The sequence below is a fragment of the Papio anubis genome, chromosome X (genome assembly GCF_008728515.1).
Source record: "Papio anubis isolate 15944 chromosome X, Panubis1.0, whole genome shotgun sequence".
Classification (NCBI taxonomy): domain Eukaryota; kingdom Metazoa; phylum Chordata; class Mammalia; order Primates; family Cercopithecidae; genus Papio; species Papio anubis.
The window spans coordinates 83,546,083-83,564,018 of NC_044996.1; the positions used below are offsets into that span (position 1 = coordinate 83,546,083).

At 38.3% G+C, this 17,936-nt stretch overlaps 1 protein-coding gene across 4 annotated transcripts in view; it reads left to right on the top strand.

Moving 5' to 3' along the window:
- OPHN1 (oligophrenin 1) overlaps nt 1–17,936 on the top strand; it is a 365,836-nt gene that overhangs the window by 219,051 nt on the left and 128,849 nt on the right. For all 4 annotated transcript variants that reach the window (XR_002519579.2, XM_021932859.2, XM_021932860.2 and 1 more), the window contains exons 13-15: nt 64–97; nt 612–674; nt 1,573–1,647. Coding sequence is in view for 3 of the 4 variants with exons in the window: in XM_021932859.2 (XP_021788551.1) it covers nt 64–97; nt 612–674; nt 1,573–1,647 (172 nt within the window). In the remaining variant the exon portion in view is untranslated. The remainder of the gene's footprint in view (nt 1–63; nt 98–611; nt 675–1,572; nt 1,648–17,936) is intronic.

The following is a 17,936-nucleotide window of genomic DNA, read 5'->3' on the forward strand; positions in this document are numbered from 1 at the left end:
TTCTCTGTTTTCCTATATTGATTGACAATAGCCATGGATCTTTCTGTTTATCTTCTTTTGTAGATCTACCACAGCCCTATTACAAAACAGCAAGAAAGTGAGTCACTCAAATTTTTGGTCTACTAGCATTATAAACTGCCACCTGTCCTATTCATAGTAAATACCATCATTAATGATGTATACTATTAATGCAAGTCTGAATATGGATGCCTTTGTGTGAAATAAAATTCAGCCATATATTTTTTAAATGTGTCTGGTAATTGAAGTAAGGTAGACACTTTGTGTTAGCTTACATCGTGGGTAGAGAAACATCCTTTCTGATCTGGAAGCATGATAGAAATTGTGTGTATTTTTAGGCTAACATTTCACATATGACTTTGCTCATGCTGAAAGCAGACAATGCAAAGGGCTAAATAGAAGTATTTTGTGTTTTAAGAGTTAAAATGCTCAACCTTCCCTGAATAAATGAATCTTTCCATTTAAGGGTGATTGGAAATGAGCAACCAAAAACCCTTAGCTCTCTCAATGCAGTCCCTTTGCATAGTCATTAAATGTTTAATAGGTGACACCTGTTGCAGCAGGCGCTAACTGTTTTCCTTTGCTTGAAACAGTGGAGCTAAATGAAGTGGGCTTCAAGTTTGTCAGGAAGTGCATCAATATTATTGAGACCAAAGGTAAGATCTGAACCATAGCCTTGGCATTGTCTGAATCTGGTCACTCTGATGTTATCCTGGGCAATTTCTCTGAAGTAGCATTTTAGGAATGAAGACTGTTTACAAAGCTTGTGTAGTAGATACAAGCTAGAAAATTTCAGAAAATTCTAAACTAGTAGTATGCAAGCATATTTGGATAATTTGTGGATTCCTGCTTTTAAAGAGCTTATAAGTTTATAAAGTATTCTCAAATAGTACCTGGGACTCCTTAAGCAGTGTCATGATGGTTCTATCCTAAATAATCAAGAGTTCGATTTCTGCCACAATACATACTGGTATAAAAATTGACGGGGGCAGAACTAAACTCAGGGAGATGTGGAATCAGCATTCTTTCTGGTTGCTGATACTCTCTGGTTTCCTTCTGAGGATATTTAGACTGTGGGCAAGTGTAGTATATGAATAAAGTCTCTTTGTTCTTTAAAATGTTTTTTTAGTCCTTCTTGGTGCAGGAAATGGCCTTTTGTTTCACAGCTGCCTTACTCCAGCCCTCTCCTGCTTTGTGTCACTGCTTAGAAGCAACTTGAGAGCTGATCCTTCCTTCTTTTTCAATTAAATGAACTTTCTAAGATGGCAGCACCATTCTCAGCTTTCTGCTGCTGCCCAAACTAAGCACATGCTTCTATTTACTATAGAGTTTGTTTTCTTCTCTTCAGATTAATGAGCAGGCTTGGTATACTCCAAGTGAAAGGATGAATAATTTGGAGAGATGCTTTAGGACTATTCCCCTGTTACAGGGAAGGCTGGAGAACTTGGAGTATGTAGTGTGACCCCTTCCTATCTGAATTAACTCTAGTGTACCAGGGGGAGATGACAACTCTAGCTATACAAGTGAAATTAACCTGATTTTTTCCTCCACTAGGGATCAAGACAGAAGGGTTGTACCGCACTGTGGGCAGCAATATTCAGGTTCAGAAGCTGCTGAATGCCTTTTTTGGTAACAATTTTACTTTGATAATTCTTACTGGGAGTACTTTATATGTTACAAAGAAATGTGACTGGAAGAGAAAGGAGATACTGCTAAAAAATGTGGTAGAGTAGTTGAAAAAAAGTATTTTCTAAGGTAAAACATACACATACTTGCCCGCCCTGGGCAGAGTCAATTGTACCTTGAAAATGGCTGTTATCTCTCCTTCCTCATATCCCATTCACTCCAGAAACCCTCAGCAATCCAACTTCTTCCCCTATGTTTCAACTGGAACTGCGTGGCCAGGCTTAGTAGGTATCTTCTTACCAAATCCAGTGAACACTTTTGAGTTTCTGTCTTACTTGATCTCCTTGTTGACCACTTTCTCTTTTTTGAAAATTTCTCCTTACATGACTTCATGACTTCCATAACACATCATCACTCTTCTGATTCTTCTCACATCTTTTTTCTTTTTTCTTTTTTTTAGACAGGATCTAGCTGTGTCACCTAGGCTGGAGTGCAGTGGCATGATCATGGTTCACTGCAGCCTCAACCTCAACCTCCTGAGTAGCTGGGACTATAGGCGTGTGCCACTACACCAGGCTGATTTTTATATTTTTTTGTAGTGATGGGGTCTCACTATGTTGCCTAGGCTGGTCTTGAACTTCTGGCCTTCAATCATCCTCTTGCCTTTGCCTCCCAAAGTGCTGGGATTACAGGCATGAGCCACAATGCTTGACCTCTTCTAACATCTTATAGGATTCCTTTTCAGTAACTTGCTGAACCTTTATCTTTCTGTTTTTTACACCTTAACTGAGTGTTTCCTACAGTTCTATCTTTGTTCGAGTTTACTTCTTCTTCTTCTTCTTTTTTTTTTTTTTTTTACATGTTTTTCTATTGATTGATTTTTTTTTTTTTTTAATTCTGGTTATGGCTCACATTTTTGTTTCTTAAAAAATATTTCTTGTAATCTTTATTGGTTGCTGGATATTGTGACTTACTGAGTGTCTTGCTTTTGTTGATTTCTTTTAAAGAGGACTGAATTTTCTTTGTGGGCAGTTATTTGTGGATCAACTTGATTTGAGTCTTCTTTTAAAGTTTTCTTAGGCCAGATATAAAGTATCCACCCCCAGGTAAGGTTGTTGAGCTCTTTTTCTACATAGCTCACTCTTCTCTGGTATTGTGCCTTGCTAATTCTAGCTGCTTCAACAAGTCTTGCTTCTAGCAAGACTTCCATGCTCAGCTTAGTTCCCACTCCATCTGCTGCAATCTAAAAAGTGCTTTTAAGAAGCAGGCTGTGGAGAAGGTAGCCGTTATCTTGTTTGTTTCCCTCTTCTCAGAGTCATAGTCCTGTGTTGTCCATTGCTCAATAACTACATGCAGGAGTTTCCTATATACTGTCTAGTTGTCTAGTTGTTACAGCAGGAAGGCAAGTCTGATACCAGTTAGTCCACCATGGCTGGCAGTGGTAGTCTCTCTTTATGCTTTTTACTAGCACCTGTATGCTGACAACTCACAAAATCTCTGTTTCAGACATCTTCTGATGAGTTCTAAATGCAAATATTCACTTGCCCACTGCACCTGTGCTTCTCAGTCATCTTAAGGTCATGACACACATCAGAATGATCACCTTTATATAGCATGCTCGGGTAAATGGACATCACTAAGGCAAGAAGCCCTAAAGGCTGAGGGAATCAATATTGGAGTCTCTGCACAAGCTCTCTCTATGTAGATGGTTCACAGGTATCTACCTGCATTTCTCTCCCTGCAAACCTACCTTTCTTCCTTTTGTGGGTGGCAGTGAAGCGTCTTGTAAGCTGAGTTTTCACAGTGTCAGAGAACAAATTGAGTGTGGAAAACTCACTTGGATAAAGTACATATTTTTTGGTCCTTACTGTGATGCATAGCTAATCTCTCAAAAGCCTGCAGGTCTGACAACCAACCCTACTCACATTTGAGGATGTTACAGCACTCAGTCATAGCAGGTGTGGTTTTGGAATTCCAGATTACATCATTAGTATCTCAGCATCTGTTTTCATTAATCACCTTACATTCTTGACTTTTAAAAATTTGGATTGCTTATTCCTGGTCAATTTGCAACCCATCTCATTAGCTAAGGACACTTTTTCATATGTAAATCAGCTGATAGCATGGTCCAGCATATTGAATCTCTGAAAAATTATTGAACTCAGATATTTATTCAGATAATTATTGAACTATTGAAAATTCTGTTTCCAGTATCACTACATTCTTATATCTGTTGTATAATAAGCTAAAAAATGCCATGCCAGGCATCCCACTGATTCTCTTATGGGCTTTAATGGGACTGAAGTGGTTTCTTCAAATCACACATGGCGGTACAATTTGATTCAAGTATTAAGGAAAGTGGTAGAGTTGGTGTATTTCATTTATTCAAAACCATCCTCCAAATATTAACTCTCATCGGAATATCTAAAATATACCAGGAAGTTCTAGATATAAATATTGATAGATACAATATAAAACTGTTAACTTCCTTATTTGTATATGAAAATGGCAACCCTGATCCCTGCCCCGAATGTATGAAACAGATGTGGTGATGATCCTCATTCATTTATTTATTCATTGAACAAATATTTGTGTGCCTACCCGAGCATCAAGCATTGTGTTCAGGGCTGAGGATTGAAAAGTGAACATATTCCCTGTGTTTTCCACCTTTGTGGGGCTTACATTCTACTGGGAAACTGTCTCTCAGTTACCTTTCAATGTCTAGTTATGTGGGGAGACCTTCCTTCTAAGTTTCTTTCATGTGATGTCCTCTGGGATCCTCAAAGCTGTCTTGCTTCTTTTCACCCTTTCCTGATCTAGTCTCATACCACTAGGGGCTTGTTGCCTTGGTTGCATGTGGACCCATCATGATTTATCTTGGAGGGTGAATATCTATTGCCTTTTGGTTATGTACCATCTCTCCCTCTTTTTTTTTTTTCTTAAGTCTCATGCTCTATGCTAGTCAAAAGGATACTTCTTGTTATTTTTTTAGTCTAAACAACCCTCAGACTTCTCTCCCTATGACATCTCCTAAACTTGTAACTGTAGGCTTTCTTCTATCATTTACTAAAGCCTTTTCTTCTTCCCCTACACAAAAGTTTGTCTTTTGGGGAAATAAAATATAACACAGAGTATAAAGTCAAAGGCAACACATAATCAATAGTTATTTTCAATCAGGCTGTTGGTTGGTTGGTCACATTCCTTGCCTACACCAGATTTTTGTATGATGCTTTACGTATGACGTTTTATGCACTGTGAGGATTAGCGTCTTCACTGGTGCTGGATCCATCGTAAGCCACCTTGGCACAGAGAAGCCAATCTGATCGTCTCAGGGACAACTTGGAACCTCATGTAAGAGTTCTGTTTCTCTTTCCTTTATCAAGCTATAACTATCTTATTAATGAAAATGCCTCCCATTGTCATTATAGTCTTAATAATCATGTTGTGCTCCAGAGACTCTTAAGTATTTCACAATGGAGCAGATGGGTGAGATGGGGCATGGAGAGCGATGAGATTGATTGTATCAGCAGGGGCTCTTGATAGAGTTGAGCCTGGTTGGCAGCCATAAGCAAGAAAGTGTTGTTCCCACAATCCCCTTACCGTGCCAGAGGCCTATGGATCTAAACAGAAGAGGACCTGCTGTAGTGAGTGAAGTAACAAGTCACTTGTAAGATGTTATTTATGTTATTTTCATTTCCTGTTTAAATATTTAAATTTCTCATTTCATCATTATGGCATTAGAATAAGATACGTGGACTTCTCAGAAACCAAGTGGAATACCTAATATACATAGACAGATAATAGGGTAGAAATATGCACACAGTCATTTTTCTATTTTCATAATTAATGTGAATTATTCAGCATCTGGAGACTTAACTTTAGTATTAAATTCACATATATTTGGACAAATAGATAATAAATACATTAATCAGAAATACTTTCAAGTTATGTGACTGTTTGAATGAGAAGTTCAGAGTCCCCTAGCAAATAAAACAAAAACATAACACACTCCACTTCAGGAGCTGCAGAACTTGAACTCTATGTGTTAATCTTTAAAGCAACTGTATATGTTAGCCATCTTTCTGGTATTGTCGTATGGTGTGATCTTTAGCTTTTCATACATATCAAAGTACTGTATTCATAAAGCCAGATCCTTGTATATGTGCGTATATGTATACATGTATGTCATAAATAAATTTTACATAGGTTCAATACATTAACCATTACTATACTTACTACTTTAAATACATTGATTATTCTCAAATCATGCTTGCTTTGAAATAGTACCACTAGAGTTTGAAGTAATTTATCAATGGATATTTACTGTTACCCTTTCAAAATTATTTCCTATTTGCATTTGACTATGAAGCTGAGTTCAAAAACTTTTAGAAATAAAGTTTGATATGAATATTTGTTCCTTGTCTATTATTTTCTCAATATCTGAATAATTGATAGCAAATTCATCTTTAGTTCTCATCTGACATAATGCCATTTCCTATCATTCTTGTAAGTATGTAAATAGTAGGATGGGAATTTTTCTCTTAAAGGTATTTTAACTTAGCAAAAATAATTTCAGTTGTTGATATATGAATCTAGCAATGCTGTTATCACACCTGCTTCCTGCTGCAGGGTTTCTGACTTGGGGAGAGTCTTTCAGCTATGTCACCATGAATGAGGATCCAGGGGATTGCTTGTATTAGTTTCCTAGTGCCGCTGTAATAAATTATCGCAAATTTAATGACTTAAAACAATACAAATTTGGCCGGGCACAGTGGCTCATGCCTGTAATCCCAGCACTTTGGGAGGCCGAAGCGGGCGGATCACAAGGTTAGGAGATCGAGACCATCCTGGCTAACATGGTGAAACCCCATCTCTACTAAAAATACAAAAAATTAGCCAGGCGTGGTGGCGGGCACCTGTAGTCCCAGCTACTCGGGAGGCTGAGGCAGGAGAATGGCGTGAACCCGGGAGGCGGAGCTCACAGTGAGCCGAGATCGCGCCACTGTGCTCCAGCCTGGGTGACAGAGCGAGACTCCATCTCAAAAAAAAAAAAAAAATACAAATACAAATTTATTCTCTTACAGTTCTGGAGGTCAGAAGCCTAAAATCATTCTTCTGGAGCTAAAATCAAGGTGTCAGCAAGGCTACTTGTTTTTTTTTTTTTGGAGAAGACAGTCTGTTCCCTTACCTTTTCAGCTTCTAGAACTTTCCTTGTCTCATGGTCCACTTTAGCAACACCAGGCATAGCCCCTCTCATGCTGCCATCACTCTGGTTCTTTCTCTTCTGCCTTCCTCTTCTGCTTTAAAGGACCCTTGTGATTACATTCATTCCACCCAGATAATCAGAATAATCTTCCTATCTCAAGGTCAGCTGATTAGTGACCTTAAACCTATCTGTAACCTTAATTCTCCTTTGGCATGTGACTTAACATATTCCCAGGTTCCTAGTATTAGGATGTAGACACCTTTGGGAACCAGAAATCTGCCTACTACTTACACTATTCCATTCAGAGTTTTAGGACACTCCCTGTGATGCTGTTAAGTGGACCTCAAGGTCATCCTTGATTCTTCCTTTTTGGAATCCGTGGTTAGACCTTTAGGCAGTGGTTATCTTATTGACCTATGACTCATTGTGACGTTCTCACTTATTTCCTCAAAGGAGCAGAAATAAATTCCTTTCATTGGCATATGACATCTGTTAGGGAGTGAATGTTTGTACTTCCTCCCCCATTTATATGTTGAAACTGACTCCCCAGTATAATGGTATTGGAGGTGGAGCCTTTGTGAAGTAATTTGGGTTGAATAAGATCATAAGGATGGGGCCTTCATGAATGGGATAAATACCCTTATAAGAAGATGCCAGAGGGCTAGCTTACTCTCTTTACATCAAATGAAGATGTAACCTGGAAAAGGGCCCTCATCAGAACCCAACCATGCTGGCACCCTTATCTTAGACTTTCAGCTTCTAAAACTGTGACAGATAAATTTCTGTTGTTTATAAGCTGCTCAGTCTCTGGTAATTTGTTATAGTAGCCTGAAATGACTAAGACACCATGTTTTCCAAGATGTTTCAGCTCTTTGCCAGCCAGAGTATCATTTACACTTTTCTCTGGAGAAACTTGTTCTGTACTCAGTCTGTTCACTTTTTCTCCTATGGCATATCTTTTTGCCACTAGCTTTTTTTTTTTTTTTTTTTTTTTTTTACTGTAATATTGTCAAACATGCTGTATCTCAGAGCCGGTTTCAGGTTATCTGCCTGAAATGGATTATGGACCCAGAACAACCAATTTACCCTCTTGATTTCTGTTTATAATACTAGGATCCCCAGAACCCCCATTTTGAGCCAGGTTAGGTAAATGAACTATGCCCTGAGCATCTCTTATGTCCTGCAGTGTTCATTCTTTCATTCATTCATTCAACATAATATTCTTGAGTACCTCCTAAGTGCCAGATACTGTATCAAGTGGTAGGGATGTAACAGTGAAGAAGGGGGACAGAAATCACTGGCCTCCTGCAACTTAGTGTCTAGCAGCAGCTATAGTTCATAGATACAGTCATACGTTTTTCTCACAAAATAAACTCTGGAATATCCCAGATTCAGGATTCTGTTGATCCTCACTGGCGGCATAAGGACATGAAGCAGTATAGGCACCTGGAAAAGAGAAACTATAGTCTTCCCCTTGGAGAAAAGCAGCCTATTTCTTAAACCAAGATCTTTCACCATCTTAAGGTAAAACATGTAAGGAGAATATATTAACTTTGGGAGGCTAACAGTTTTCCTTTTCCTGATGTGTAATGTATACCTTATTTTATCTGCTTGAACTCCATTGGCTTTCAATTTTTTCCAGGTCTTATTGTTTATCTTCTGCCTTGCCTCATCATCCCCTTTCTCCTTTTCCTTAGCCTTGTCTTACAGCTCTCTCTCTCTCATTCATTGATTCACACAACATTTATTCAATGCATACACCAGTGTTTAGGGCTACTGCTTACCTCTCTTTCTCTTTGTTTTTTTTTTTTTTTTTCCTCTTATTCTTCACATATCGCCTTTGCCTCCTATTCTGACATGCTTATACTATGACTAGCAGCCCACTTTCAAAAAATCTTTTCCATGAGTATACATTGGAACCCTTCTAGATACAAGTAGCCAGACAAGGTGATCAGAACTGAAAGACTAGTCTTCCCTATACCAAATGTAGCTGTCATCTGGGAAAATTGCATTTACAAAATTCCCAGGTAGGTAGTACATGCTCTAGCATTTCTCTGTCCTTGTTTCTTCACTAGGTACCTGGATCTCTAGGAATCTGGTATTCTGCACAGTGGCTGACACATAGGAAATATTTGTGGAATTAATGAATATCTTTTGTGATGCATGTCTCTTCCTAGAGAATGTTTGTTTTTCTCAAAAACATGAACTATTCCATACATGGTTGTATTTTGTTATACTACTGCACAGAGTTTCTGTTGTATGTAGTTTCATAAAATATAGCTTTTGTTAATCTCTGCCGATAGCATTAGGACCACCAAGTTATCTGAACTGACATGTAATTAATATTTGCAAATAACAGATAACAAGCAGCAAATCAGTAGGATTTTCCCATGGGAAGCCATATTTCTCAAAGATTCCTACATCCTAGTCAGAGGTGATTCTTCATTTAAACTGTGTAGATGATAATGGGCAAAGGGAAATTGTAGCTTCTTTTCTCTGTTGGAGGGCATCTTTTATTTCTTCTTGTTGTTGCCTTCATCTTTTCCTCAGTGCTTCCTTTGTTGACCAGATGATCACATTCAGCTTTAAAACCATTCATGGGCATGGTGGCTCAAGTCAGTAATCCCAGCACTTTGGGAAACCGAGACGGGTGGATCACTTGAGGTCAGGGATTCAAGACCAGCCTGGCCAACATGGCGAAACCCCATCTCTACTAAAAATACAAAATTAGCCAGGCATGGTGGGCGCCTGTAATCCCAGCTGCTTGGGAGGCTGAGGCAGGAGAATCACTTGAACCTGAGAGGCGGAGGTTGCAGTGAGCCGAGATCATGCCATTGCACTCCAGCCTGGGGAATAAGAGTGACACTCTCTCAAAACAAAACAAATGAAATCAAAACAAAACAAAACTAAAACTTTCGTACCTGAATACAGTGTTGATCCATCTTCCCACCCCTTCCTTTGTGGTTTTTTTTTTTTTTTTTGGGGTCGGTCTCTCTCTGTTGCCCAGAGCCGGGTCGACGCATGATCTCGGCTCACTATCGCCTCAGGACTGGCGATTCTGCCTCAACCAAGCTTCAACTGGATTAAACTGCCGATAACCAACACCTGTGGCTAATTTTGTATTTTGGTAGAGACGAGTTTCTGCGGTGGTGAGGCAGTGCCAGCTCTTGACCTCGGGTGATCATGGCTGGCCTCCCAAAGTACTGGGATTACAGGCGTGAGCCACAGTGCCCAGCCCCATTTCTCTTTTTGACTCACTGCCTTTTAAAGCATGCTGTGGTCTCCCTCTAGTGGAGAAATTGCCATTTGAGAAAGAAAAAAATTCAGTCTAGAGTCAGGTCATATTTGTTATGCCTTTATATTTGAACACCTTGTAAATTGCTGCTTATCAGTCATTTTTCCATTTAGGTGTCGTAGGGTAAAAAACAATTTTTCTTCAACTCTCATAAGTTCTTAGTTGGAACATACTCTTGTAACAAAAGACAAGATTATTAAGAGAAAACAAGCTTATTAATATGTGTATTTCATACATACATGGGGGATACCCAGGAAATGAGTAATTCTCAAAGAGGTAGCTTTGAATTTCAGGTTATAGATCACCTTCAACAAAGAATAGTAATTTTTTTAATTGTATTTTTTTTTTAAGACATGACAAGACAAAGTAAAAGGACTTTGAATCTCTAGTAGCAGCAACATCTGGGAAGCCAAATAAATGAGAGATGATAGCTAGTTAGTAAGGCTTGTTAATATAAATTCCTCTGCTACTATTTCTAGGCCAGTAAGTGTCTAAAGTTGTCTTTAGTGGTTAACCTTTTTAACTTTTGTTCTCCCTGGTAGAAAGGGGTGTTGGGTCGGGATACCTCTCTCTTTGTAAATCTATGTTCTGCTTTTAGGCAAATAGAGGGAGGGCAGAGAACTTTCCTATACCTGCTGCTGCTTAATTTTCTTCAGGTTAACAATTCTTTGTATTTTGGGGTGGCATATTATGACCTCCCATAGTAGTGTATCCTCTGAAGCCAAACTTTATCTTACTAAAAACAGTTAATCACCGCCTCATCTCTACCAGTTATGTGCTTAGTGTAATTTATATTATTGTAGATTTCTTGCTGTTATGTAGTTACTTCTGGGTATATCTGTTCTGCTTCACACTTCAGCATATTGAGTAGAATTTCTTAATCTTGGTTGACAATACTATCTGGAATTTCCAGAATGTTTAGTTTAATGGAGTGTTATTATGGGCCTTTGTATTTTTCATGTCCCTCTGAAATTCCTGGAAATGTCTGAAATTTGGAACAGATACTGTTGTCAACAAGTTACCTGAATGGATATGTAAAAAGCAGTGGTGGCAGAGCTTCTTGGGCAGAGCCTCTGTTTTTTTGTTTTGTTTTGTTTTTTTGTTTTTTTGTTTTTTTCTTTTGACAGTCTCACTCTGTTGCCCAGGCTGGAGTGCAGTGACACAATCTTGGCTCACTGCAACGTCTGACTCCCAGGTTCAAGCGATCCTCGTGCCTCAGCCTCCAAAGTAGCTGGGACTACAGGCATGGATAATTTTTGTATTTTTTGGTAGAAACAGGGTTTCACCACGCTGGCCAGGCTGGTCTGGAACTCCTGACCTCAAGTGATCCACCCATCTTGGCCTCCCAAAGTGCTGGGATTATAGGCACGAGCCACTGCACCCAGCCAGACCCTCTGTTTTCAACAACTTCACTATTTCCATGGAATTCCCTAGGCCAGTTCATTATCTTTTCACAGCCTCAGCTTGGTGCTCTTATCTCTGGGTACCTTTTAGACATTAACAACCCATACCTCTTAGATTTCTGAAAAGGCCAAAGGAAGATCTTGTAGTTCCACTTCTTTGTTTCTTATGTGTCTTTCTTCTCCTTCCTTCCCTCCCTTCCTCCCTTCCCCTCTCTCTTTCTCTTTGTCTCTTGTTTTCTTCTTACTCTTCAGAGTCCTCCTGTCCTGAGAGGCCTCTATTCCCCAGCAGTTCATTATCCAAGGACCATGCATGTCCCTCCCTGAGAGTCCTCTGGGTGGGACCCCCTCAGTGGATATTGGTTGTTTCAACTGTGGAGGCTCCCCCTAGTGGAGAAACTACCATCATAGAAAACAAACCAACAAACAAACAACAACAACAACAAACTACAGAACTTCTATGTCAGTCCCAAGATTTTATCAAACTGTAATTATTTGTACACTCTCAGTCTGTTCCTCACTCCGGTGCCCAAGGTGTAGCCATTATTCTGTGTCCATATGTACCCACCAGTGGTCTGGGAGATCCTACCGCTTTCAAGCCAGCTGTTGAGTTTGATAGTTAATTTGCCTCCTGCAGAGATGAAACACTTGCCTTAATGGCTTTGGCCATCCAGCCTCTGGCCAGAGTTCTAGACAGGATTTGTGAACACCATGGACTTGAACTCAGGATTTAGATGTAAGTGGAAAGTAACCCTAAGATAAAGATGGAATAGGGTTGCCAAATTTATTTATTATATATTTATTTATTTAGTGATGGAGTCTCACTCTGTTGCCCAGGCTGGAGTGCAGTGGTGCAATCTCGGCTCACTGCAACCTCTGCCTCCCAGGTTCAAGCAATTCTCCTGCCTCAGCCTCCCAAGTAGCTGGGATTATGGGCACCTGCCACCATGCCCGGCTGATGTTTTTAAATTTTTAGTAGAGACAGTGTTTCACCATGTTGGCCAGGCTGGTCTCGAAGTCCTGACCTCAAGTGATCCACCTGCCTCGGCCTCTTAAAGTGCTCAGATTATAGACGTGAGCCACCATGCCCGGCCTAGGGTTGCCAAATTTAGCAGGTAAAAAACGAAATACAGAATGCTCAGTTAAAATTCAAATTCAGATAAACAGATTTAGGACACACTTACACTAAGAAAAAAATAGCAATTGTTTATAAGCAATTCAAATTTAACTGGAAATTCTGAATTTTATCTGGCAATCTTAATCTTGTTCCAGGTTTTGCAGGACCTTATCAGTCATGTGAAGGAGTTTATTCCTTAGTATAATAGCAATGAGAAATGGCAGAGGGATTTTAAACAGGGAATTTGCATCTTGTCAAATCATGATTCAAACAGGCCACTAAAATAGTCTGATGAAACAAATTCAGGCTTGTTACTTACAGCACTAAGAAAGGCCACTACCATTACAATATTGTCTTAATAACGTTTCAGAAGGGGAAAATCAAATGTGGAGAGGGATTCATATTTATAAGGTTTTTGGAGTCTGGTTTGTGGCAGGTCTTTCATTGTTGGGGCCTGAATGATTGAGATTGGACAAACTTCATGATATAATTTTATGTCAAAATTATATCAAAGTCTGTGATATATTTTTTTCAATAGTTTTTATTTAAACTTTGAAGAGTACTAGTCATTTGATAAACCCGTTTGAGAGATGTTCTGAGAAGTGACTGTTTACTTAGATGAGAACTGCTTGATAAGCATTGTTCAGAAAAGTGGATTTCCAGGAAGTTTCTGAAACAAAGCTATTCACAACTTCCTCTTACTGGAATAAATTTCCTGGAATAGTAGTTGAAGTTAATGCAAAGTATTAAATAGGAACATCATATTAATGTGAGTGGTAAACTGTATGCCTGTCTTTGGTTCCGGTTCTCTTTAGCCTCCGGTGGTTATTCTTCGGTCTTAGATGAGCTTTACAAACTGTGTGTTCATGGCACACTTAGTTTCAGTCTAAGTAATTTACCAGGGTATTTTTAGTCTAAGAGATGTACCTAACATCTCCGTTTATTAAGTAATTAAATTGAACCAACTTAGTAATGTTTGCACATTCACGCAACTTAGTAGCCTTATCATTCTTACTGAAAGTATTTTTATCTTGTCATTAAATGACCCTATAATCTTTTTAATGCTGAATATGTTTCAGAAACATTAATATTAAAAGTAATTATTTTAATAAAAAAGATACCTGCTCATCCTAAAAAATTTTAAGCATTAAAATGTGTTCAGAAAGGGTAGTGAAAATTCACCCTAAATCCTACTCACCAGGAATACTTATTTTTTAACTTGGTGACCTTTATTCTAAGTATATTTCTATAAGTATATACACAAACTATTTTAGAAAATTTAGATCAAAATTGATAAAGAAAGAATTATACATTATACTTGGAGATAGTAAGGTAGACATTTTTTCAACAGAGACTACTGCACTGGGTTTTATAGTAAGAAGACAGATTGAGCTCAACTCCAAGTACGAGGAACTTTATAACCAAGGAGCAGGATGGGTGTTATGGCTTGAATATCCCCTCCCAAACTGAAGCCTATCTGCCACTATAAAGTTATCAAGAGGTGGAGCCTTTAAGAGGTGATTAAGTCATGAGGGCTCTATGTTCTTGAGAATGGGTTAGTTACTGTGGGACTGGGCTCCTGATAAAACAGTGAGTCTAGCCTAATTTTCACTCTGTCTCTACCACCAACTTGCCTAACTGTCATGGGATGATGAACATAAAGGCCCTCACCAGATGACAATGTCATGCTCTTGGATTTCTTAGCCTCCAAAATAATGAGCCAATAAACTGGTTCATAAGTTACCCAGTCTGTGGTATTGTTATAGCAGCAGAAAATTGACTAAGACAGTGGGAAGCAGTGGTTGGAGAAATGCTAAGAGGAAACATCAGAAGTAAGGAGAGATTGTGGCTAAACTGACTTGATAGGATACTTGCTCAAAGCAGGATACAGTAATCAGATACCTAGAGTAGGAGATTTTCACTAAACTGACTCAGCAGGGTTCTTACTAAAACCAGACCATGTGGGCCAAAGACAGGACCCGAAGTTGGGACCAAATCAGAAAGAAAATTCAGAGGAATCTGACTGAAGTTTGCCCAAGGAGAGAATCTTTTTCATAATATAAATATTTTATATTCTCAGCAGTGTCAGAGAACTGGACAAGGATATACATTATTGCCTCTCTCAGAGAATAATATTCTGTAAGGACAATCAATGAAACATAAGAACTAAGGTAGAAACAAAAATTGGAAAGGAGGAAGCAATATCCATATATTAGAGAGACTATACTTGTTAGAAAAATCAAGAGCTTCACCTAAAAAATTCCTAAGAAGGAGAATTTAGTGAGATAGTTGATTGAAATAAAATTGTATAATAAAATGGAAGAAAAATTCCCTTTGAAGAAATTAACCAAATATAAAATATCTAGGTCTAAACTGAGCAGGAAATGTGTAACATCTGTATGGAGAAAAGCTTGGAATGCTAAAGGGAAACTAGAAAGAAGGCTTGAATATATACAAACACAGAGCCACTTTTTGAATTGGGATATCCAGTGTGGTAAATATGTCAATTGCTTACTGTGTAAATATAATGCAGTCACGATGAAAAATATCTGGAAATTAATTTGTTTGGAACTAAACAATCTGCTTCTGATGTTTATATCTATGTATCACTTTGAGCCGAGAGTCAGGAAATATTTGAAATAGAAGAACCGTACCTAGAAGTAAGATATATAAGAAAGTTGCAATTGACCAAAACAATTTGGAATTTATACATGCTTAGACAGTGAGAACAGTATAGTGAATTCAAAAGTAGACCTGGGCTGGGCGCAGTGGCTCACACCTATAATCCCAGCACTTTGGGAAGCCGAGGTGGGTGGATCACCTGAGGTAAGGAGTTTGAGATCAGCCTGATCAACATGGTGAGGCTCTGTCTCTACTACAAATACAAAAATTAACTGGATGTGGTGGTGCGCACCTATAATCTCAGCTACTAGGGAGACTGAGGCACAAGAATTGCTTGAACCCAGGAGGCAGAGCTTGCAGTGAGCCAAGGTCACGCCACTGCACTCCAGCCCAGGTGGTAGAGAGAGACTACGTCTCAAAAAACCACAAAAGTAGATTCAAATGTATGTGGCAATTTAGCATATGATAAAGGTAGAATTTCAGATCATTTGGTACGGAGTGGTTAATTTAATTTATGGTGTTGATAACTGGCTATACATTTGGGGAGATATACATTTCACCTTATGAAACCCTTACACGGTTTGAATTTTGAGCTCTTCAACAAAGAGCTAGTAATTAAAGAGTTGATATGATTAGGACAGTTTTAAATGTATATTTATCTGTCTCTGTCAATTCTCCATGTTCACAGACTAGGCAAAGGAATAAAAATGCTGCTATAGGAAAACCTACCTAATATAGTATGTAGTATTTTGACATGGATGTATCAGAGATCAAGAAAATTCTCCCAAATATAAGTATTAATGTTAAAATCTCCAAACTTTTCCAATTGAGATAATACAAAATAACATATACCCTGCCAGTCAGTTGGCATAACATTCCTATGTAAAATATAGGTCTATTCTATGAGCAACTGATATGGTTTGTATCTGTGTCCCTGCCCAAATCTCATGTCAAATTGTAATCTCCAATGTTGGAGGTGGGGCCTGGTAGGAGATGATTAGATCATGGGGGTGAATTTCTCATGAATGATTTAGCCCCATCCGCTTGGTGCTGTTCCAGTGATAGTGAGTGAGTTCTTGAGACATCTGGTTGTTAAAAGTGTGTAGCACCTCCCCACTCTCTCTCTTCCTCCCACTCTGGCCACATGAGTGTTAGCTCCCCCTTCATCTTCTACCATGATTATAAACTTCCTGACACCTCCCCAGAAACTGAGCCTATGTTAGCACCATGCTTCCTGTACAGCCTGCAGAACCGTGAGCCAGTTAAACCTTTTTTTCTTTTAAACTAAATTATGCAGTCTCAGGTATTTCTTTATAATAATGCAAGAATAATAGAGCAACTGACCAGATTATCTAGCTGTGACTGTATATTCTTAAAATTTCATATAGGGTTAATCAAGCCCCAATTTAGGGAGTATTTTTTCACTGTGGTAAAATATACATGACAAAATTTACCATCTTAACTATTTTTAAGTTTATTGTTCATTAGTATTCATTGTATTCACATTATTTTGCAACAAATATGTAGAGCTCTTTTCATTTTGGAAAACTGAAACTCCGTACAACAATTAACAACTTTCCATCCTCCTCTCTCCCTAGTTCCTGGAAACCAACATTTGATTTCCTGTCTCTATGTGTTTGACTACTCTAAGTGCCTCATATAAATGAAATCGAACTGTACTTGTCTTTGTGTGACTGGCTTGTTTCACTTGGTGTAATATCCTCTAGATTCATCCATGTTGTAGAATGTGTTAGAATTTCCTTCATTTTAAAGGCCAAATAATATTCCACTGTGTGTGTGTGTGTGTCTGTGTATGTATGTATGCATATATATATATATATGTATATATAAAAACAATATGTATTGTTTATTCATTCTTCTGTGGTTAGACACTTGGACTGCTTCTATCTTTTGTCCATTATGAACAATACTGCTGTAAACGTGGATATACACATATCCCTTCAAGAAGCTGCTTTTACTTCTTTAACCCATTTATGCCTAGTGTTCCATTATTGGAATGCTAAGCATGTAGGAGTTATTTATATCTTACCGCTCAAGGTCATCACCAAAGTCTGATTGCAAAAATTCAAAAAAATTGCAACCTCCAGCATAAATGGGTTTAAGTATATGTTGAGAAGTAAAATTGCTGGGTTATATAGTAATTCTATTTTTGGTTTTTTAGAAACCACCATACTATGTTGCATAGTGGCTTTACCATTTCATGTTGCCACCAACAGTGCACAAGGGTTCCAGTTTTTCCACATCCTCACCAACACTTTGAATTTTGCTTATTTATTTATTTTTGATATGTAGCCATTCTAATGGGTGTGAGGTGGTATCTCATTGTGGTTTTGATTTGATTTTTTCATGTGACAATGTTGAGTGTCTTTTCATGTGCACACGGGCTATTTCTTTTAAGGAATGTCTATTCAAAATCTTTGTTTATTTTAGAATCAGTTTGTTTATTTTTTGTTGAGATTTAGGAGGTCTTTACATATTTTCAATATTAACCCCTCATCTCTAACACATACACAATTTATAGATATTTTCTCCCATTTGATGCCCAGAAGTCTTTAATTTTGTTGTAGTCCAATTTATCTATTTTTTTCCTTTTCTTTCTTGTGCATTTCATGGCATATTCAAGAATTTATT